Consider the following 23,971-nt stretch of genomic DNA (forward strand, 5'->3'; position numbering starts at 1 on the left):
ATTTTCTATCTGACTAATCTCAGTGTGTGCAGGTTAATGATGCCCTCTAAAAAGGCTCTGGTCATTTTACAGCTCCCCAAGGGCTTTTTGACTCTCTCCGCTTGCACATTTTAGACCGCTGCAACATTAGAGAATTAGTCTCACAGGAGGAAGTTAAAAAGACCTCACAATTTTGATGACTTAACATCAGGAAAATTCTTCCTAAAAATTAGAGAAGACCATCTAAAATAAGAATTTCAATATATTATATCCATGGCCCAGGAAACTTTAATCAATATTTGTTAACACGAGCTCTTCTCTCTCAAAGTCAGAAACCAGAAAAGGAAGTCTCAAACTTGCGATGTCATAGGGTATAAAGTCTGGAGCTGCTCCGTAGTCAATGAATGAAGACGAATTATATGGACCCCAAGAATGTTTGTTTTATTTTTTATATAAATGATCTTTCTATTGTAGTGTTCCCCGCTCTGAAACAGATAATGTACCTATATACTCAGAACATTCCCTTGAATGCTCTCAGTGTCATCTTGAACATAGCTCACCATTCATTGTCTATGGAGTAACTCAAAGCTTTACTTGACCAGATCATAAATGAGATGTTCATGTTTTTGGACTGTCTTAGACCACAGGAATAACATGTAGTTTGCACTCGTGGAGGCCAAAGTTTACAACTGCTGCTGGACTTGTTTTATAACCAACTTTTATACCCTCTGGACCAAGTGGGGCCCTTTTAAACATAATGGGGGCACCATAAGCTCTTTTTAGAACAAAGATTGGTGACCAGATGAAACTATTTTAAATGTTGCAGAAAAAAGTTGCAGCGGTGTGAACTGGCTGGTCTGAGCTGGACTCAAGTTTTAGAACATAAAGCATGTCACCTGTTTCCCCAGCCAATCAGCCTTTAGTGAAGTCCACTGGTCAAGTCAAATGACCGCAAATGGCATGTTCGCCTGCTATGGCAGGTGCTTCATACCCACCCAGCCCTCTGTTTCCGTCCTCACGTCGGACGGTGGGTCACTGCTGCTGCTTGCTGCATGTGCTTATGCCCTGCCCACACACACACATTCTCACTGACTGATTAATTGGCACTGGTTATTTATATTATTGTGGCGTATTTATTATCAATACAATCCATCTGATGCTCGTTTTGTCTCTGTTTTTTGATGTTTCATCACTACTACAAATGCAACTGTATCTCACTATCACTATCCTCATTCATATTTTATTCATATTTTAAAATACATTATATCCCACTTGAACCTGCAGTCTGAAAACAGTAAGACTAAATAAATAGACCAAGTATAACCAGAGCCCCCAAATAATGCCCCACCCCAAACATCAAGTACTAAATCCAAACTGTCATTAGCTGTGGCAGTCAGCCAAACCTATTTGCAAGCAGAGGATCTCAGATGCTGCCTGAGAAAGTCATCAGCCCCTGCTGAATGAAATCCCTATGGAGAAACAGAACCATTTGCTGTGGTTTTTAATCCTGCTTCCTGTGCATTGACCCTGGTCAATTTCAAACCCACTTCCATGTTTGCGTGTGTTGGAGAAAAGCTTGTGTCGTGACCAAGGTGGACACTGAGATGAGACTTACTTGAAGTTGTCATCCTCTACAAACTTCTGGAGTTCCTCTATATAGCGAACTGATAACAGATACTTCTGGACATGTGGCAGAGTCACCAAGTAATCTGAAGAAAAAAGGTTGGAAGGTTAGATAAAACACTCAAACTGACAGATCACATATAGTATGTGCAAGATTTGCTTGATCATTTTGACCAAGGGAAACAAAGAAGAATCTATATACAGATACCGACTCAGTGATAATAGCTCTGGATGTCCACTAAAATGATATACAGCCCTCATCACTTTGGTGAATTCAAATATCACTAAATGCAAAAGAGGGTTACACACCCACATCAGGATGCCATGTTTCTATGTTGAGCATAGGGGAAAATAATGCACAGATGTTTTGACTATACTTTCCTCAGTGTGCAGTTAAAAAAGAGCAAAAGACTGAGCAGAAAAAAACCCCAAACAGTGGAATATAAAATGCAGATAACAAAAAAGGAATTATTGTACGTTGCTGGAAGTCATGTATAAATGGGCAATCAGATATCTGTAAAACTGCTAACGTGAGGACAATACTCCTGCATCGGTCTACTTAAAGGAAAAGTTCACCCCCAAATAAAAAACTTGTATTTTTCCTCTGACCTGTAGTGCTAATTATCAATCTAGATTGTTTTGGTGTGAGTAGCAGGGTTTTGGAGATATTATTTCAAGCCCTTTTAACATTTAATCAATAAGAGTGACTAATAGCAATTTAGTGTTAGTTTAGCAAAAATGACATGTTACTTTGACATGTTGAAATGCAAAAATAAGATATTTGTAAGACAAATTTGACAATTTACAAATATATCTTTACATGTAGAAATAACATTTTGACTTCAAATCAAAACTGATTTACACGTATCTTTAATTAAGGGACCAAAAAGCAAGAAAGCAAATGATTTTGCTCTGATTCTTCTTCTTCTTATTTTTCTCTGCTAAAAGTCTTCCTGCAACAAAAACCGTACAACAAAAACTTACCAAAATGGCAGGTTGTTTGCAAATTCCACCCGCTACTCAGGCATAAAAAAATCACACCTATTGACATCATGGTGTTGCTATAACAATCAAGTTTATGTTTTCACAGTTATTTCAAGAAAGGCTTGGCTTAGAGGTAAAATTCTCTCACCATATAAATCTCTCAATTGTATCTGCATCTTTGCTCCAGTGGTCTTCTGCTCTAAAAATGTATGATTTTGCAACTCAGTTTTCTCTAAATCATACTTTTGCAAACTCTTTGCAGACCACTAGTCAAATTCCAAGCTCTGGCTCCAAAGCAGGTGACATTGAATCAAATTTAAAGCTGCTGGCTAAGGATAAACATAGATTCAGTAACATTGTTATTCACGTCAGCGGTAATAACATCTGGTTACGCCAATCGGAGTTGTCAAAAATAAATGTCAAGTCGGTGTGTGAATATGCAAAAACAATGTCTGACTCTGTAGTTCTCTCTGGACCCCTCCCAAATCTTCTACTTCTACTATTATTATACAAATATGACTATAATTGTCACATACATATACTGCCATATACTAATATTTACTTATGACATATATGCTACCAAAATACCATTATTATTATTATTATTATTATTAATATAATTATTATAATTATCATCATTATTATTGTCATCATTATTACCATTATTATTATTATTGTCATCATTATTATTACTAAATAATTCTTGATCCTTTGCAACGTTCAAGATTTTACAGTCCATGCTGGCTTGGACTGGAATCACTGCTTGCAGTTATATCAATAATGACAAATTTATGCAAAAACAAAAGGGTTTCAGCCCTCTGGGCTTGAACAAGTAATGATATTAATAATAATAATAATAATAATAATACTATCAAATAACTCTAGCAAGCAAGTAACAAAGCTATTCCACTAGATAATGTAGATATTGTTATTTGTTTCCTACCATAGTTACATGACATCTGCAGGTCGGAGATGACCCTCAGAAGGTTGTTCATCTGATTGGTCCGTTGCTCTGTCTCTATGATACTGTCTGATGCAGGATAGGCTGAGTCAATGTAGATCATGTCCAACAGGTATATTCCTAGAAGACATAACACAAGATAGCAAATCACTAACTAAATCCCAGCAATGACAATAGCTTTGCTTTGACAAAATTCCTGCTTATGGAATGACATCCTGGCAAAAATAATTATTCAAATCAAACACACACATTAATTTCAGTGTAAGAATATTTGGCTTTTAGAGTAGTTTTGGCACTGCTTTGGAAGACACGATCTGCAATTTTAGATTTTTTATCTGCCTCATGTGCAAACATGCAGAGTTTGCATTTTGGTTCAAAGGAGGCTCCAAAGGAAGTCATTATCTGAGGATCATGAATACAAAGAAAATGTAAAGGAAATCTGGCCATTAGTTTTCTAGACACCATGTCATGAATGAAAACATCGGCCAAGGAGAAATATTTAACCTGATGGTGGAGCAAGAAGATCTAGAATATTCATGCTAAATGTCTTGACAATCTGGACACTTGTTTTTTTTTTTTTTTTAAGATACAGTACATTTGTGTTGGATGGACAAACTGACAGACATTGCCATCCTTGAAAAGTGGGGCTTCCAAAAATACGCAACAAAACTTTCTATTAAGAAGGCATAAAGAATCAAAGTCCAGGCACTCAGGTTGGTTTGGAAAAATTAAAAAGCCTTTATTTAATGGGCTAGTGATTTGCTGTGTGAAGACAAGAGAGCAAACAAAGCAATTCAATTGCTTTGTTTGTTCTCGTCTTCATACACCCTGAGGAAGGCACAAGCCGACACGCCTTGGTGTTTTTAATGACTCTTGCCCATTAAAAAAAGGCTTTTTAATTTTTCCAAACCGACCTGAGTGCCTGAACTTTGATTCTTTATGCCTTCTGGATTTTTTAACCCTTCCATGAGCACCGGTGGTTTGGGGGACACCAGCAGCGCTCCTGTTATCCTTTTCTTCTGCAATATAAAAACTTTCTATTAATTGGGAATTTCTGAATTAACAAATCAATGATTTTACTCATAGATGTGTATTTTTTACAGTACATCTGTAACACATTTTTAGGGGTTTCAAACCTGAAGGGCTGAAATAAACCCCTCTTGTTTTTCTATGAATTATTTTTTATCATCAGAAGTGTTTTCACATATTCCTGTGAGATGGTACTGTACATGTCAGACACATGTACACAAATGTTCACCAGTGATTGGAAGTTGTGCAAATGCTGCCCAAGAAATATGACCCCAATCGACGTGAAAGGGGGCACTATAATTAAAGGTTAATTTAGAACAGTTATAACACCTACACTGTTTGCTGGATTTACTTGAAACTTGACAGTTTCAGTCCAGTCCAGCTCAATGTGCAACACAAAAAGCCTCAATAACCATTAAGGTCCGCCTATTAGATTTTCCACCGTAGGTACCAATTTTCTATGGATCATTAGCTCATCACAAGGTATCAAAAGCTTTTTGATATCTCATTGCATATTGAAGATACTGTTGTGCCAGTCATCACAACACCTGCAGTAAATGTCTACATATGTACTACCAACAAACCTTGAAAGTTCCATTCAAAATGACCACTGGGGGTGACAAATATAAAAAAGGGTGAGGCATAACACAGATTAGACAATAAATCAAAAACTGTTTGTCCAAAACAGAAACAAAACATGCTTGATATTTTAGATAATAATGTTGAACCATGTGTGTAAAATTTTCTGTGGATTACTTGGACTAAGTTTCTGAAAAGTTATCAAAATCTTGTTAATGTCTCATTGTTTTTCAAAGATATTAAACAACAAACTTTGACAGGGTGCTGATCAATACATATATAGACTTACCTCCTCAACCCTTGAGCCAATCATCACGAAACTTGCAGGATATATACACATAAGTACCTAAAACAAACCCTGAAAGTTTTATTCAAAATCAACACTACAGTGATGCTGCAAATGCAAAATAAATGGATGTGACATGCCACAAAATAGGACTATAATTCAGAAATTGTTTGTATAATCATTACAAAATTTTCAGGACATGTTCCTCTACAATGTTGAATGACAAGTGTAAAATTATTTTGAAACCACTCCCTAGGGAGTGCCACCAGTTCCATACAAGTGCATGAGCTTTAGACACAAAATTTGGCCGTTAATCAATGTCAGCTTGTCCAAACATCACCAAACTCATTTTTGTTTGTTTGTTTTTTTTAAACCACTAAAGCATGTCCGCAAAATGTTTCTGCACTTGATCAATAGGGGTGAACAGTGTTACCATAGAAGAGTTTGACCCAGCACAGATTTGGACATAAATGAATGAGAGTCTTTCTGATGGTTGCAAAGCCTGTTATTTATTTTTATGCAGGTGTTGTGATCCGTCAAAGGTCTTGATCCTTTGCAGATTTCAGCTTAAAATGGTTCAAGCTGGCTTGACATAATATAAATCAAATCTTAACATAATATAAATCAATTTCACCCCAGTGATAGTGTACAAACCCCCCCCCCCCTCCCCCCCACCCCCTTCCCCCCCACACTACATTGGTGAAACAAATGGGAAATAATTTGGATTTATCAACATAAATGGACAGGACAATATTTTTCCTCTGCTCTTTTAGAAGGCTCCCCTTCAGAATAATCCAGCCCTGCTAAAATAACAGTGTGCCCTTTTTTACATTGTGCAGGACTGGGAAAATCTAATCCCCATAGAGATTTCATTCTCATCCACACAACAAATTGGTTATTTTCCAAAATGTCAGTGTTCCATTAAAGTCCAAGGATGAACATTAGTTATACTTCAGTGGTTGCAGACACCACAGGCAAGATTACACTGTGGGGCATAAAGCTAGTAGCAGCCTCTATTCTGAGAAGGGCTTTAAAATGTTTAAGCATCTTGATCTGGGTTGTATAAGTGATTAAATGGGTTGTGTTGACATATGGCAGTCCCTAAATTAACACTGCCTTACTGTTATGGATCACATGTTTCCAACACTTGAGTGTTAACCTCCACATTAACCAGCCCATGACATTAAGCATGGATTGGCCTCTTCCTGAGAGTCACTGTGCTTTCACTTCAGCACAGTCATGGCTTGATGGAAGCCTAACTCTTGTCAAAACCTCCCAACATGTATGTTTGCTTCTTCGTAGAATTTGACTGCCCAAAGGCAAATATACAAACACTAATGTAACAGTGCAGGTAATAAGAGTTTAATATTTGTTTTTCCTGGTGTACTACTGATTCATAATTCACCACCCAATGTATCACTCTCTCCTGCTGTGAAACATTATAGATAACCAGGCTTTGCATAGTCCATGTCCATGTGTTTGATACTTTTCAGACAGCAATCATGTTTATAATTAGTTTAGCATATTTTATCTCAGTTTGATGGTGTCTTATAGTGATGGTTTATATTCTAATGTTTCTTTTTGACTAGATGCAAGAAAATAAAGGCTACTGCGCTAGCTATGGAAAGTTCTTTCCATAACAGCCTAAAAACAGTTGAAATCACTCTGTTTTACATCAATGCTTTTTCTTTTGAACCATAAACAAAGGCTAGAACAGACAGAGGCAATGTTCGAGGCAATTCACACATACACTGATATTCAGACATGGAAGACATGGATTATTTTTTTCTTTTCTAAAAACATTAAGTGGATAGAGGAGCATTATGGCTATCATAGGATATGAAAAATTGGGGCAGACATAATATTTTAACAGGGCTTTGGAAAAGACCAGAAAGAACATGGTGAGGAATGTGCATTCATAAAAAGGACTCTCTGAGGAGCACACCCACACTGCGCCTTTGAAGATCTTTCCTGTATGGTAAAACAGGGTTAAACAGATGAATTCATTAATGTCATTAGTGTATTTCCCTGGAAGATACCGTCCTACAGTCAGCGGTGTTTCCACTGACAACAAAATCTGTCTTTGTAGAAAAGGACAACCTGCCTGTTAAAAAAAAAAAAATCACATGTATGGTATATATAACATGACTGTTGTGGAACTCAAAATGTTATCTGTACTATTAATAGTCTATGCACATTGTCTGAGCCATTTTTATGTGTATTATTATTTGGTAACTGAACCCAATGTGTATTTTATTTATGCCTTGGTTTATGTATAATGGTTAGGTGAGAAATAGATTTTTTTCCATTTATTTTTGTAATTGTTCTTATTTTGAAGCCTTGATTTACCTGCAGACTTGGGATAATTAGGAAGGTGTCACATTTAGTCAACTCAGGAAGACACCAGCACACAGTTTTTCAATTGCTTTGTTTGTTTCATTTTTTTTTGTTGTTACCTGTAAATATTGTCAGAACACCATCACTTGTATTGTAAGACTGGACCATGGAAATCAACCTTCTACAATAAACATCTATTAAACACAGTAAATAATGCAAATCATCATTCTGATCTGTTTATCGTTTCACTTGCAAAGCATGTTGAAATGTCTGCTGGGCATCGACATGGAAATAGAAGCCATAACACACATCATATCATATGTATATAACTGCAACAAGAGAAAACAAAGTTTATCAGTATATGATTCCTTAATTCTCCATACTAACATAGTTTTAAGCTAGCCTATATCCTTGAGCAACATAACAGAATTCATACCACCCAAAGATTTTCAGTGACCCCATCTGGCCACCCAAATGAAACATTTTGGAGTAGCCACTGCTTCTAAAAGCTAGTCATCAACAGTAACAACACTAAGATCTGCTGTGGTGAGAAAAACAAACACTTTTCCACGTCTTGTGAGGAGAAAAAATGCTTAAGAACTGCAGAAGTGGCCTGCAAAATAGCAAACTCACCTCAGAAGATGCTTCTAGAAACCAGCTCTGGTGCTATGGAGGCAGCTAAGCAAATCTTGACAACAGCCAAATCTAAACTGTTGGCGCTCACAAGAACTGACACTTTAGACAAAATGGAATCAAAATCACACATGCCGCACAAAATAATTTACTCTCTGTCTACTGATTTGAAAGACCAGATTCAAACAATTTGTATGGAACTCTTTGCAAAAAGTAAACCATTTGGGCCAAAATGCGCTGCTCAGGAAGTCCACTTAACTAGCCAAGAGGATGCTACAAGCGCATACTTCTACAGAGTGGTGGACCCAGAGATCCAAGAGCTCCAGGTAAAGGAAGATATGAATAAGCTCAACCGTAAAACAACAGCCTGTATGGAAGACAACATCCAATGACCCAGCCACTGCCAAAGACTAAGGTAAGAGCAGTGTTGAGGATTAATTACTTACATGTAATGGACTGAAGTAATTAAAGTATAAAATAAATGTAATTGTAATCAGTTACAGTTGTTCTCTCAGTGGCAGGGAAACAGCAGGTCAGACCCACCAAGAGCTGAGATGGAAACATACTGGAAGGGCGTATGGGATCCATACATACTGGCTGAAGAAGCTAACTGCACTCCATGAACGCTGAGCAGCACAGATGGCCCAGCTGCTCAGGGATCGGACCCACCCAGAATGGTTGACATAGGGCAGGACTAGAGCTTGGTACCAAACTTTGGTCTATGGGCCCGAACGACGCATAGTGCATCCAAATTCACACCTGTTCTTCTCTATTGATTTTCTCCAGCGAGAAGCCATGCACATCACGTGAAACAGCGGAATCGTAGCTTTCAGACAAGACCAAGCACTTGTCGGTAGTCCACTGTTTTCACAGCAAAAAAAAAATGATAAAGTTACACTAAAATCATGAATAACAGAGCTTTCATGCAGCTTTGCACACACATTCCTCTTAGATGGATTACTCGCGAATGCAGGGTCGCACAGAAATGCCACGCATATCACATGAAAGCGCAGGACTAGAGCTTTCCAGTGATACCACACACATCATTATGCTGTCATTCCCTGCTATAAATACAGATTGATTGTCTCCAAAATAAAAACCTGACGAATTTCTTTACAATCCATCTTGTTATCAGTCACTTCATATAGTGAGGAATATCGTATCTTACCACGTCTTAGGCTTGAGTGTGTTTCTCCCTGTCTATCCACATTTGTAGTCCGGCTTTCAAGATGCAAACATCTCCATATTGTCTAGTTGACACTCGTCAAACTTTGTATGACAAGACCAGCGTACTTCACCTTTGCGCATCCAGACAGGGCCGTAGTCACCATATACATTGAGGGGGACATTCGCCTGTCATGGGCAGCCCACTCTGACATCTCTCCACTTAGTGCATGTATAGGTCCAGTTTGTGCATATGTGTGTTCGGACCTGTGTGTAATTGACAACAGAGTGAAAAATTGAATCCCCCCTAGGGGATTAATAAAATATATTAAAAAAAATAAATAAAAAAAATGTGGCTGTGACTGTGGATGGCTGGACCAGTGTGGCACAGGACCACAGGACTGTTTCAGTCCACTTTGTGAGAGAGGGTGCCATTCATTCATTCATCTTCTAACCGCTTCATCCTCTTGAGGGTCGCAGGGGGGCTGGAGCCTATCCCTGCTGACATCGGGCGAGAGGCAGGGTACACCCTGGACAGGTCGCCAGACTAATGCAGGGCTGACGCATAGAGACAGACAACCACTCATGCTCACATTCACACCTACAGACAATTTAGAGTTATCAATTAACCTAGTCCTCAATCTGCATGTCTTTGGACTGTGGGAGGAAGACGGAGTGCCCGGAGAGAACCCACGCTGACACGGGGAGAACATGCAAACTCCACACAGAAGGTCTCCCACACCCGGGATCGAACCGGCAACCCTCTTGCTGTGAGGTGACAGTGCTAACCACCACACCACCGTGCCGCCCCTAGACAGGGTGCCATGAAGGAGAAATTCCTGCATACCAGGGCAGTCTACACATCACAGACAGGGCTTGTAATAGCTGAGGAGATAGGGGATATTCTTGATAAGTTCAATATGAAGGAAAAAGTTGTTGCCATCACTGTAGACAATGCAGCTAATATGGATGTAGCAGCGAAAAAAATGAGCATTAGAAAAATTGGCTGCTTTGCTCTAAACATTGCTGCTCAAAAGCTGTACACTATACCTGCAGTCTCAAGGTGGGCAGGAAGAATCAGAATCAGAATCAGAAATACTTTATTGATCCCCGAGAGGAAATTATTTATGTTACAGGCGCTCCTTGCAAGAGAGGAAAGATACGTGAAAATATAAGAAATTTAAACAATAGTATTTACAAATATATAGTTAAATAAACAGGAATTATTAACAAACATAAACGTAAATATATATATATATATATTGTAAGCTGAACAAGATTATTTACACAAACAGAATATATACAGTCAGGGTGAAATGGGGTTATTGCACAAGTTTGATGGCCACAGGCAGGAATGATTTCCTGTGGTGCTCAGTGGTACATCTTGGTGGTATGAGTCTCCCACTGAAAGTACTCTTGTGCCTGACCAGCACATGGTGGAGTGGGTGTGAGACATTGTCCAAGATAGTTCGTAGCTTAGACAGCATCCTCCTCTCTGACACCACCATCAGAGAGTCACACTCCGTTCCCACAACGTCACTGGCCTTGCGGATCAGTTTGTTGAGTCTGTTGGCGTCCGCCACCCTCAGCCTGCTGCCCCAGCACACAACAGCACAGAGGATAGCACTGGCCACCACAGACTCATAGAAAATCCTGTGCATAGTCCGGCAGATGTTGAAAGACCTCAGTCGCCTCAGAAAATAGAGACGGCTCTGGGCCTTCCTGTAGAGAGCATCAGTGTTCTTAACCCAGTCCAGTTTATTGTCAATGTGTACCCCCAGGTACTTATAGCTCTCCACAATGTCCACACTGACCCCCTGGATGGAAACAGGGGTCACCGGTGTCTTGGTCCTCCTCAGATCCACAGTCAGTTCCTTTGTTTTTGCCACGTTGAGCTGCAGATGGTTCTGCTCACACCATGTGACAAACTTATCCAAAACAGCCCTGTACTCATCCTCATCACCCTTGGTGATACATCCAACTATAGCAGAGTCATCAGAAAACTTCTGAAGATGGCAGGTCTCAGTGCAATAGCTGAAGTCCGTGGTGTAGAGGGTGAAGAGGAAGGGAGAGAGGACAGTCCCCTGCGGGGCCCCGGTATTGCTGACCACTCTGTCTGACACACAGCGTTGCAAGCGCACATACTGTCTCAAGCAGGAGGGTGTTGAGGTTTGAGAGGGAGGAGTGGGGGAGGGCGGAGTGGGAGATGGAAGACCAAGACAGACAGCAGAAGAGACGGGGGGGATGGGCAGGTCCAGCAGTGTCAAATCTGTTAAAAAACAGATTTAGTTCATTGGCCCTGTCCATGCTGCCTTCAACTCCACTGTGGTTGTTGGTCCTGAAGCCAGTGATGGTTCTCATTCTACTCCAGACCTTTCTCATGTCGTTCTGCTGGAGTTTCCTCTCCAGCTTCCTCCTGTACCTCTCCTTAGCCCCCCTTATCTTCATCTTCAGCTCCCCCTGTATTGTTCTCACCTCCTCCCTGTTACCAGCTCTGAAGGCCCTCTTCTTTGAGTTGAGGATGGCTTTGATGTCCTTTGTTACCCACGGTTTGTTATTTGGATAACAATGGACAGTCCTGGCTGGGACAGTGGAGTCCACACAGAAGCTGATGTAGTCCGTGATGCATTCTGTGAGCCCGTCGATGTCCTCCCCATGTGGCTCACAGAGTGCCTGCCAGTCTGTCACCCCAAAACAGCCCTGCAGTGTCTCATAAGTCTCCTCCGACCATCTCCTCACTGTCCTCATGGTTGCAGGCTGGCTCTTGACTAGTGGTACATAGCAGGGGTTGAGGTGCACCAGATTGTGGTCTGACCTACCCAGAGGGGGGAGGGGCAGCAGCTGTATGCATCTTTGGCGTTTGCATACAGCAAGTCCAGTGTTCTCTCTTCTCTGGTAGGGCAGCCCACATACTGTGTAAATGTGGGCAATGTTGTTTCCATGGTGACATGGTTGAAGTCACCCAAGATAGCTATGAAGGCACTCGGGTGTTTAGTTTGCAGGCGGGCTATGGTGGAGTGAATGACGTCACATGCCGACGTCGGGTTAGCAGAGGGGGGGATGTAAACAGTTACAATAATGGCATGTGAAAACTCCCTGGGCAACTAATACGGCCTGAGTCCAACAGCAAACAGTTCAATGTCCGGGCAACAGATACGTTCCTTAATAGAAATATGGTCAGGACTGCACCATCAGTTATTTACTAGAACAGCAAGCCCCCCTCCTTTGCGCTTAGGGCGCTCGGTGCAGTCCCGGTCGGCCCGAACAGTCTGAAAGCCGCTGATTGAGACGTTGTTGTCGGGAATGTCCTGGTGAAGCCATGTCTCAGTGAAGCACATCAGACTACATTCCCGGTACTCCTTCTGACTCCTGAGGACCGCTGTCAGCTCGTCAGCTTATATCTTCTCTTCTCCATAATCCTCCGTTGTCTCAACCCTGCTTTTTTCCGCCGCTGTTTACTTCCTCCCCTGCATCCTCTGTGTGTATTCCTCCACAATTCAGCTTGTATCTCCGATGTTCCGGCCGCCTCAGCGCGATCAGCTGATCTCTGGAGTAAACAATGCGGCCATGAAGTTGTTGCGCAATGGTGCCGGGTCCGAATGAAAGAAGTAAATCCAGAGTGAGGAAAATGAGCACAACTCTCTCAATCAGCATGTTTGGAGAGGGCGCAGTTTCAAAATGGCAGTCACAAAAAAGCAAGCACAAATACCAAACTTAATAAAGCAAAAAAGTAAAAAAACTGAGAAAACAACAGGCTGCATGCGCGGGCGCATGCACACTAAACCCAAGAGCTATGGTGGTGTGGTTAAAGAGGTGTAGCTTGGCTAAACCTGTCCTAAAAGAGAAGCAGCGTCTTCTCAGTAAGTAGAAATAAAAATAGACTAAACTTAGAGCAAAATTCCATGGCTAAATCAGTTATTGAACTATTACTACAAATAGACAACCAGTTTGACAACCACACACACACAGTCTCTCTTTAGGTCTTCTGGAACATGCTGTCATTCTGGATGTGAAGAACAGGTGGAACAGCCTGTTGCTGATGGTGGAGCGATTTCTGGAACAATTCCCTGCCATCCAGGCAGCCTCCATGGACCCTCAGTTAAAAATCAATGGAAAAGAACAGGTATTGTAGATAAGGATGGACATTGATATTACCTTATTCCATTATCAATGTGAACTAATGTGCTCAAAAGGTTGTAGTCTAGCTAACAAAACAATGTGTATATTTTTTCTGACTGGAGAGGCTTTCTGATGAGTATTACAGAAAAGCAGAACCGTTTGTCAAAGTTATGAAGATCGTCTATACTTCAACCGTCTGCATCTCTGCTGAAAGGAGTCCAAATCTGGGCCAGATTCTACTCATCTTGGGGAAACTCCAGCACCCCTTCACAGTTACTGATGAGGACTCCTCCTTTCCACAGACCATAAAGGACAAGATCTGGGATCAATCAATCAATCAATCAATCAATTTTATTTATAAAGCCCAATATCACAAATCACAATTTGCCTCACAGCGCTTTACAGCATACGACATCCCTCTTTCCTTATGACCCTCACAGCGGATAAGGAAAAACTCCCCAAAAAAAACCCTTTAACGGGGAAAAAGAAACGGTAGAAACCTCAGGAAGAGCAACTGAGGAGGGATCCCTCTTCCAGGACGGACAGATGTGCAATAGATGTCGTACAGAACAGATCAGCATAATAAATTAACAGCATGACACAATGAGACAGAGGGAGAGAGAGAGAGAGAGAGAGAGAGAGAGAGAGATGCAGGTAATGACAGTAGCTTACAACAACATTATTGAAAGTAATAATATTATAGTTATAGTTCTGGCTACTGTGGTACAATATGTTGAAAGCATGTATTAATATCTGGCAGTATACATGTGTGACACAGTCATGTGTATAATAACAGTAGAAGTATGACTAATGACTAATGATGGCAGCAGCAGCAGGAGGCATATGGCAGGACCACGGCAGCAGCACAACCACACACGTCACGCTGTCCAGGCACCGCTGCGATATGAGTTAATCTGAGAGACAGTGGAGCACAAAGGCTCCGGAGAAGAAGCTGAGTTAGTGACATCCAGAATGGCCGAGTTAGCAAGATGCAGTAATACAATACGAGAGAGAGAGAGAGAGAGAGAGAGAGAGAAGGAGAGAAGGTGCCCGGTGTATTATAGGGGGGTCCTCCGGCAGACTAGGCCTAAGTCAGCCTAACTAGGGGCTGGTACAGGGCAAGCCTGAGCCAGCCGTAACTATAAGCTTTATCAAAGAGGAAAGTCTTAAGTCTAGTCTTAAATGTGGAGACGGTGTCTGCCTCCCGGACCGTAACAGGAAGATGATTCCACAGGAGAGAAGCCTGATAGCTGAAGGCTCTAGCTCCTGATCTACTTTTGGAGACTTTAGGGACCACGAGTAACCCTGCGTTCTCAGAGCGCAGTGTTCTGGCGGGATAATATGGCACTATGAGCTCTCTAAGATATGATGGAGCTTGACCATTTAGAGCTTTATAAGTTAACAGTAGGATTTTAAATTCAATTCTGGATTTTACAGGGAGCCAGTGCAGAGAAGCTAAAACAGGAGAAATATGATCTCGTTTCTTAGTTCCTGTTAGTACACGTGCTGCTGCATTCTGAATTAGCTGGAGAGTTTTTAAGGACTTACTAGAGCTACCTGATAATAGGGAGTTACAGTAATCCAGCCTAGAGGTAACAAAAGCGTGGACCAATTTTTCTGCATCTTTTCGGGTCAGGATAGGCCTAATTTTCGCAATATTACGCAGATGAAAAAATGCAGTCCGTGAGGTTTGTTTTAAATGAGAATTAAAAGACAAATCTTGATCAAATATTACTCCGAGGTTTCTTACGGTAGTGCTAGAGGCCAGAGCAATGCCATCTAGAGAAACTATGTCATCAGATAAAGAGTCTCTGAGTTGTTTGGGGCCAAGAACAATAACTTCAGTTTTGTCTGAATTTAACATCAGGAAATTGGTGCTCATCCAAGTTTTTATGTCTTTAAGGCAGTTATGGAGTTTAGTTAATTGATTACTTTCTTCTGGCTTCATCGATAAATACAACTGAGTATCATCCGCATAACAATGGAAATTTACAGAGTGATTTCTAATGATGTTACCTAAAGGAAGCATATATAGAGTAAATAAGATTGGTCCGAGCACAGAACCTTGCGGAACTCCAAAACAAACTTTAGTACGTAAAGATGATTCATTATGAATGTCAACAAACTGAAAATGATCAGATAAATAAGATTTAAACCAGCTTAGTGCAGAACCTTTTAGGCCAATTAAATGTTCCAGTCTCTGCAGTAGAATTTGATGGTCAATTGTGTCAAACTCCGCACTAAGATCTAATAAAACAAGTACAGAGACAAGTCCTTTGTCTGAAGCAATCAGAAGGTCATTTGTAATTTTAACTAGTGCTGTCTCAGTGCTATGATGCACTCTAAATCCTGACTGAAATTCCTCAAATAAATTATTATCATGGAGAAAATCACACAGCTGGTCTGCGACTACTTTCTCAAGGATCTTTGACATAAAGGGAAGATTAGATATTGGTCTATAGTTGGCTAACACCTCTGGATCCAGGGTGGGCTTCTTTTTTAGTAGAGGTTTAATTACAGCTACCTTAAAACCTGTGGTACATAGCCTGTTAATAAGGATATATTGATCATATCTAATATATGAGTGTTAACTAAAGGAAAGACCTCCTTGAGTAGCCTAGTTGGGATGGGGTCTAAGAGACATGTTGATGATTTAGATGAAGAAATCACTGCTGTCAATTCTTGAAGAGAAATTGGGGAGAAGCAATCTAAATATATATTAGGTTTTACAGCTGTGTTTGAGGTTAGATAGGTACTATCTGAGGACAGGAGGTCATGAATTTTGCCTCTAATAGTTAGAATTTTGTCATTAAAAAAGCTCATAAAATCATTACTGCTAAGGGCTAAAGGAATACAAGGCTCAATAGAGCTTTGACTCTCAAAACGATACCAAGTGTGTAGCATAATCCTGATATCTCAATTGTTTTAATTAGGTATACTCAGAGACATGACTACTATACTATGTCATTGTCTTGCAGGATGAGAGCACTATGCAGTTCTTGGAGGAAGGCACAGCCTTAGACCCAAGATTCAAGACGAAAGTGGCCGATGGAGTGTGGACCAGACTAGAGGAGCTGATGAGTAGGACCTCACAACAGGTGTTTATTGTTATTGGTATTATTTAATTCCTCTTCCATTGTAGATCAGTGCATATGACTCCCATAATCTATTTAATACAGAATAAAGGTGTAATGACCCAGGCCCAGCAGATGGACCAGGACCTTGAAGAGACAGCTGGTGACCATGACTTGTCTGATGAAGACTGTACAGCTGCAGTAGCAACACTAGTAAAAAATATATATAGATATCCTGTTTTTTCCCCCCTACTTCATTTTCAGAAGAAAATTATCTTGTTGGCACCTATCTTGCTTGTCTTTTTTTCTTCTCTTTTTTCCTTGTCTTTTTTTGTTTCCAGAAGAAGCCAAAGCTCTCTGCCCTTGAGGAGCTATTTACTGATGGGGACATGGCAGTTGAAATAAGACAAGAGAACACTCTCAGCACCGCAGAGAAGGTTCAGGGAGAGATACGCAGCCTTGTGCCCAAAAGTGAAGAAATAAAACACCTTCTTGTTAAATCTAATCTGCATTTTTTATGTCTATCTGAAACCTGGCTCCACCCCGACTCACCCTCAGCTGCTATCAATATACCTGGATATACTGTCTTTAGAAATGATAGGGCTGAAAATAGGTATGGTGGCATTCTCTTTTACATTAAAGATGATATTCAGTGTAATCAGATTCAGTGGGCATGTGATAATGTACTTGAGTGCACTGGTATCAATGTGACAGTCTCCCCAAATGTCCTTCACCCTTATAGGAGTCTACCGTCCACCCTCTGCAAAAGTTATTTTCTTTGAGCAACTTAAAAACTTGCTAAAGGGATGCAACTTTGATAAGGAGGTCATACTAATGGGTGATTTTAACATCAACTGGGAGAACAAATCTATCAGGAAGCCTTTAAAACAGGTCACAGATACCTTTGATCTAACACAGATGATTAAAGGACCAACAAGAATTACTGGTAAAACCCAGTCTCAGATTGACTTAGTCTTCAGTAACAAACCAGAAAGAATAACCAAGTCCTACAATATGGTGACAGGTCTCTCTGATCACATCATGACCCTTATAGCCAGAAAGCTTTCAAAACACAGATTTAAGCCAGCAACAAGTAAAAATCCTCCCTGCTTTAGAATCCCTAGATGTAGCATAACTGAATATGAAAATGCCATCAAAGAAATAAACTGGAGTGACTGTCTGCAATACACAGATGTAGAGAAAGACAGTCAGGTCCTGATGTCCACTATTCAGTCTATTACTACTAGTTTCCAGCAGGCCACAAAACAAAAACAAGGTCAGAAAACTGTTCTTACATGGTTAAAGGGTGAGATATGGAAACTTGTGAAGGAAAGGGACAGCACACTCAAAGCCATTAAATCAAAATTGGTTGTACATAGACACAGGTTTATTATGCTGAGAAACAAGGTCACTAAAGGAATTAGAAAGGCTAAGGCTAACTTCTTCATTAAAATAATTAGTAAAGCCAAGGGCAACGCAAAATAAAAAATATGAAATTGTTGGCAGGGAAAACTGATAATAACACAGATAAGCAGCTGCAAATTAACTTGAATGGCAGTTTAACAGGACTCAAAGGAGATCGCCAATGCTTTTAATGATTATTTTGTAGACTCTGTGAAGTCACTCACCCAGAGTGTGAACAATGGGCCCACAACTTTCCTATCTGTGGATAATGAACAACCAGTATTTAGCCCAACCCATGTCTCAGAAACAGCTGTACTGAAAACTATAGATTCTCTCAGTAACTCCAAAGCTACAGATGTGTATGGTATGGACTCCATGTTCCTCAAGACCTTTAAAGGGACACTGGCACATCCCATCTCCAACATAGTCAACCAGTCCTTTGACCAGTCAATATATTTGTAGCAGGAGCTGAAAATTAGCTCTAGTTAATGCTGATGCATTTACAGCAATGTGTAAATGTTGTTGATGATTAATGTGTATTGTCCCTGCACAAATAAATCAATAACAAACTAGTCATCGGTAGGGGTGTCCCCGACTAAGAATTTTCATAGTCAAATCTGATTTGACAGATTTTTCCTTTAGCCGACTAATCGTCGAATCATGTTGTTTTCCCCCTCATTGATTAATGAGCTCATTTGCGTCAGTTTCCGCTCCAGAGAAAAGAGGTAAAACACCCAAATAAACAAATCTATTTCTTCAGTTGGCATAATAAGATAATAATAATAATAAAAGTAAAAGGGTTATCATTTTATCTTTATCTTTATTCCTTTCACTTCATCAAGGTATGATGCTCTAGATGAGCGCAGACGCACTGCAGCCTCATCCATGTCTTTAACAGGAGTTGTTTCAGACTCGTCAGAACTTGCCATTTCATTCACAAATAAACATCCAAAAACATCATCAAAAGGTTTAGAAACAGTTTTCCGTCTTTCTGACTTCAAGTTACTTCATTAATCAACTCAGGTTCATACAAGGACCGTGCATCACCGCTCTCAATTGTTTGGCCACGTCGGATGAAAAAGTAGCCAAATAAAAAATCAGAGTCTATCAAGAAAACAACCAGCGGTGAAATTGTTTCAAGACACTTCAGGTAAACGAATAACCCTTCAAAAAAGTTCGATTTGAGAGCACATGCCTCCTCCAAAGTGTTTGTTTATGTGCTCCGCCACCGTAAATCATCACCACATGATTCCCGAGCGCGGCACCGTTGCTGCTCACCGCTCCCTCAGGGGATGGGTCACATACGGAGAACAAATTTCACACACTCAGGTGTGTGACAATCAGTGGGACTTTAACTTTAAATCACCGTAGGCCTCGATGCAGCTCTGATGGTCCTGCAGCGCACTCACTCACCTCAGCTTATTTGGATCAAGCAACTGGGTGATTTATTCATGCGTAGTAATGAATATGCCTATTGATTAAACGCACGCGTCATTTTCAATTTTTTATTAAATTAGGCTGATGTTTGTATCAAAATAGGCTATATATCATGAATTACTAGAAAACAAATACATTCTATGTCAAATCAAGATGTTCAGCAGCAGTGAGCACCCCCATGTAGTCAGAATGGTACGGTCTTGTTTCATAACCACATTTTGCGACGATTCGACAGCGAGACTGGCAGTCGAATCAGACTTCTCTGAATCAAATCACAGAATCATCGACTATTCGGAGTCACCCCTAGTCATCAGATACCCAGTTGGGATCATAAACTGGCCAAAGGAGGAGATAGAAGCCACAGATATCAAGACAAGAAAGTTCCTCACCATGCATGGAGGGTTCCACCTCAAGTCCAGCACCCTGAGGCTATACACTAAATGGAAAGAGGGAGGCCAAGGACTAGTGAGCATCAGAGCCACTATCCAGGATGAACCATCCAAAATCCAGGAGTACATCAAGAAGATGGCCCCAAAGGATGAGCTGCTAATTGAATGCCTCAGACAACAGAAACCTGATGTGAGCAAAGAGGTGGAGGAGCAAACAACTTGGAGGGACAAGCTCTACATGGTGCATACCACCGTCAGATAGAGGAAATGGCTGATATCAAGAAGTCCTACCAGTGGCTGGAGAATGCTGTGTTGACAGACAGCACGGAGGCACTAATCATTGCAGCACAGGCCCTAAGCACAAGGGCCATAGAGGCCAGGGTCTACCACAGAAGATCAGACCCAAGGTGCAAAGCTGTGCAAAGATGCCCCTGAGAAGGTCCAGCACATTGCTGCAGGGTGTAAGATGCCAGCAGGAACAGCGTACATGGAGAGGCACAACCAAGTGGCTGGGATAGTCCATAGGAACATCTGTACCCAGTATGGACTCGAAGTACCCAAATCCCGATGGTACACATCACCAAAGGTGGTTGAGAACAACAGGGCTAAGATCCTGTGGGACTTCAGCTTCCAGACTGACAGACCAGCTGGCTAACCAACCAGACACAGTGGTGGTTGACAAACACCAGACAAACACCAGAATTGGGCTGTTTTTTTTAAATTTTATATATATATAATATATATATTATATATTATATATACTTTATCAATCCCCCTGAGGGGAAATTCAATTTTTCCCTCTTTTTGTCAATAACACACAGGTCCGAAAGACACACACATGCACAAACAGGACCTATACATGCACAAGGTGGAGGATGTCAGAGTGAGGGGGCTGCCTTGGTCAGGCACCCCGAGCGGTTGGGTTTTCGGTGCCTTGCTCAAGGGCACCTCGGCAGTGCCCAGGAGGTAAGCCACCAGTCCACGCTCCATATTTGGCCCGGACGGTTACCGAACAGGCGACCCTCCGGTTCCCAACCCAAGTCCCTATGGACTGAGCTACTGCCGCCCCAGTGTGGCGATACCAGCCAACAGCAAAGTATCAAGGGTTGTAAGAACAACTAGAACAGATGTGGACGGTCAAGGTTGACGTGGTCCCCATGGTAGTAGGAGCACTCAGGGCAATGACCCCAAAACTGGGAGAGTGGCTCCGGCAGATTCTAGGAACAACATCTGAAGCCTCAGTCCAGACGTGTATACAGCTAAGATACTGCACAGAACCCTCAAACTCCCAGGCCTCTGGTAGAGGACCCGAGCTTGAGAATATTACAGATACCACCCTAAGAAGGTGAAAGGGTGATTTATATAAACAGTATAACAGTATATATCTTGCTGTATATAATTATTTTGTTCCTGACCAACTCTGACCACAACCACCCAGACCCTTCACTTACCACTTTGTGATTTATTAGCACATCCACGTGTTCATTGCTTTCTGCTACATTTTTGATTTCATTAATTGTTCTTTTTTTTTTTTTCTATTTTATTTCTATTGGCAATGTTGTGTTTGTTACACTTACACTGCCAACAGAGCATTTTGAATTAAACTTAATTTGAATCTGACAGATGTATGTACCATTTTGAATTAAACTTAATTGAATCTGACAGATGTATGTACCATTTTGAATTAAACTTAATTGAATCTGACAGATGTATGTACCATTTTGAATTAAACTTAATTGAATCTGACAGATGTATGTACCGAGTAGGTGACAGCTACTGTGCAGACTGTGCAGCTACTGTGCAGACTGTGCAGTCTATGCAGACAGACACTCAAGGGATGACAGGTGGCAAGATGGCCGCAGGCAAGCTCGGCGCTCTGACAGCTCTTTTAGTATATGGTATGATTTTAAAACTTTTAGATACTGGTCCATTTTTAAAACACGACAGAACTGAGCAAAGTGTACACAACAAGCTGGGTCAATTTGCAAACTTGAAAAACCACCCTGGGAGACCCAACGTTACCAAACGTTTTGGATATGGTAACAGCATACCGCTTGACACCTTCATTTATCCCTCCTGGTTCAACGCAACTAAAAAAGGGATATCACTACAACAAAAAGCCAACGAAGCGACAAACTCAACATCATCTTCTATCTACTACTCTCCGGAGATGTCCACCAATGCCCTGGCCCTATGACCACCACCATTGCCAACACAGACACAAACATGGAAGAAGCCTTCACCATCGGCAATGAAAGCAACACAAGAATAGAATAGAATAGAATAGAATAGAATAGAATAGAATAGAATAGAGTTTTATTGCCATTTGCACAGGTACATCACAGTACAGGTACACTGGAATTCTTGTGTGTTTCTCCGAGCACCAGTTAAAAACAAAAGGCACAAAGGTCAATAAAGAAAACACACTAAATCACATAACAAACAAGTACCAAAAGCAAATAAATAATAGTAGTAATACAGTGAATAAAAAAAGTCACATTATGAATATTGCACATTATTGTTATAAGGGGTTATTGCACAATGTCCTGATGTGATGTATATAGTGTGAAAAAAGAGTTATTGCACATTGTCCTTACGTGGTGTGTATAGTGTGAAAAGAGTTATGAGGTTATGGCGTAAGATACTTTCTCCCCTCCCTATTGTCCTGTGCCACTAGTCTGGTAGTGGCTGGGAAGAAGCTCTTGTGAAAGCGAGCTGTGCAAGCAAGCACTGATGCTCCCTGGCCTGCTGTGTCTCAGGTTGTACCCCGAGTCCACCCACTGAAACAGGGCATGTGCTGGGTGGTGTCTGTCCCTCACGATGCTCTGCGCTTTCCTCCGGCACCGCTGTGTGTATATTGTCTCCATAGAAGGGAGACCGGAGCCAATAATCCTCTCTGCAGCTCTAATGAAGGGTGGTGTTGCCATACCATACTGTAATGGCGGAGGTGAGGATGCTCTCCACAAGTCCTCTGTATGCTTGGGTGAGGGGCTGGCGACCAAGTCCAGCTTTCTTTAGCACCCTGATGAAGTGCAGCCTCTGCTGAGCTTTTTTCACTGTGGTTACAGTGTGTTTGGCCCAGCTGAGGCTTTCTGTGATGTGCAGGCCTAAGAACTTGTAGCTGTCAGTTCGCTTCACCATGGTCCCGTTGATGGTGAGTGGCTGCAGAGGGTGGGCTCGTCTCCTGAAGTCTATGATGAGTTCTTTTGTTTTGTCGACGTTGAGTACAAGATCGTTGTCCTCCCTGTAGACAGTGATCTTGTGAACCAGGTCTCCGTATGATAACTCATCCCCCTGTCTGATGAGGCCAAGGATGGTCGTGTCGTCTGCATACTTATAAATAGTGTTATTGTCCTGGGTGGAAGTGCAATCATGTGTGTAAAGTGCAAAGAGTTTAGGGCTGAGGCAGCAGCCCCTGTGGGGTTCTGGTACTCACTGTGAGCACTGCAGAGACCTTGTTTCCCATCCTCACCACCTGTGGTGAGGTGTGGTGAAGACGGAGCTGTAATCCAGGAATAGGAGCCGTGCATATGTGTTGGCACCTTTCAGATATTGCAGGATGTTGTGAAGTGCCAGGGCCACTGCGTCCTCTACTGATCTGTTTGAGCAGTAGGCAAACTGAAGAGGGTCCGTTGTGTTTGGAACCACAGATTTAATGTGCTGTAAGACCAGCTTCTCCAGACACTTCATGGCAACAGGTGTGAGTACCACGGGTCTGAAGTCATTCATTATGGAAATGTTTGCTTTTTTGGGGACTGGCACTATAACAGAGGATCTGAAGATGCGGGGAACTGTTTCCTGTGAGAGACATGAATTAAAAATGTCTGTGTATACCTCTGCCAGCTATTCTGCACATACCCTCAGAACCCTCTGTGCCACCCGGTCTGGCCCCACAGCTTTGCGGGGGTTTACCTGCCTCAGAGCCCTGAGGACCTGGGAGTGTGTCATCTGGAGTGGGGTCTCCTCTGGGTTG

The 23,971-nt window shown here is 41.4% G+C and overlaps 1 protein-coding gene across 7 annotated transcripts in view; it reads right to left on the bottom strand.

The window, feature by feature from the left end:
- The window catches only part of LOC117269845 (ras-specific guanine nucleotide-releasing factor RalGPS1), a 345,328-nt gene that overhangs the window by 99,309 nt on the left and 222,048 nt on the right, over positions 1-23,971 (bottom strand). For all 7 annotated transcript variants that reach the window (XR_013488122.1, XR_013488120.1, XR_013488121.1 and 4 more), the window contains 2 exons: positions 3,530-3,667; positions 1,595-1,688 (listed from right to left, as the gene is read on the bottom strand). Coding sequence is in view for 4 of the 7 variants with exons in the window: in XM_078161979.1 (XP_078018105.1) it covers positions 1,595-1,688; positions 3,530-3,667 (232 nt within the window). In the remaining 3 variants the exon portion in view is untranslated. The remainder of the gene's footprint in view (positions 1-1,594; positions 1,689-3,529; positions 3,668-23,971) is intronic.

This window comes from Epinephelus lanceolatus, chromosome 19, assembly GCF_041903045.1.
Source record: "Epinephelus lanceolatus isolate andai-2023 chromosome 19, ASM4190304v1, whole genome shotgun sequence".
Lineage (NCBI taxonomy): Eukaryota > Metazoa > Chordata > Actinopteri > Perciformes > Serranidae > Epinephelus > Epinephelus lanceolatus.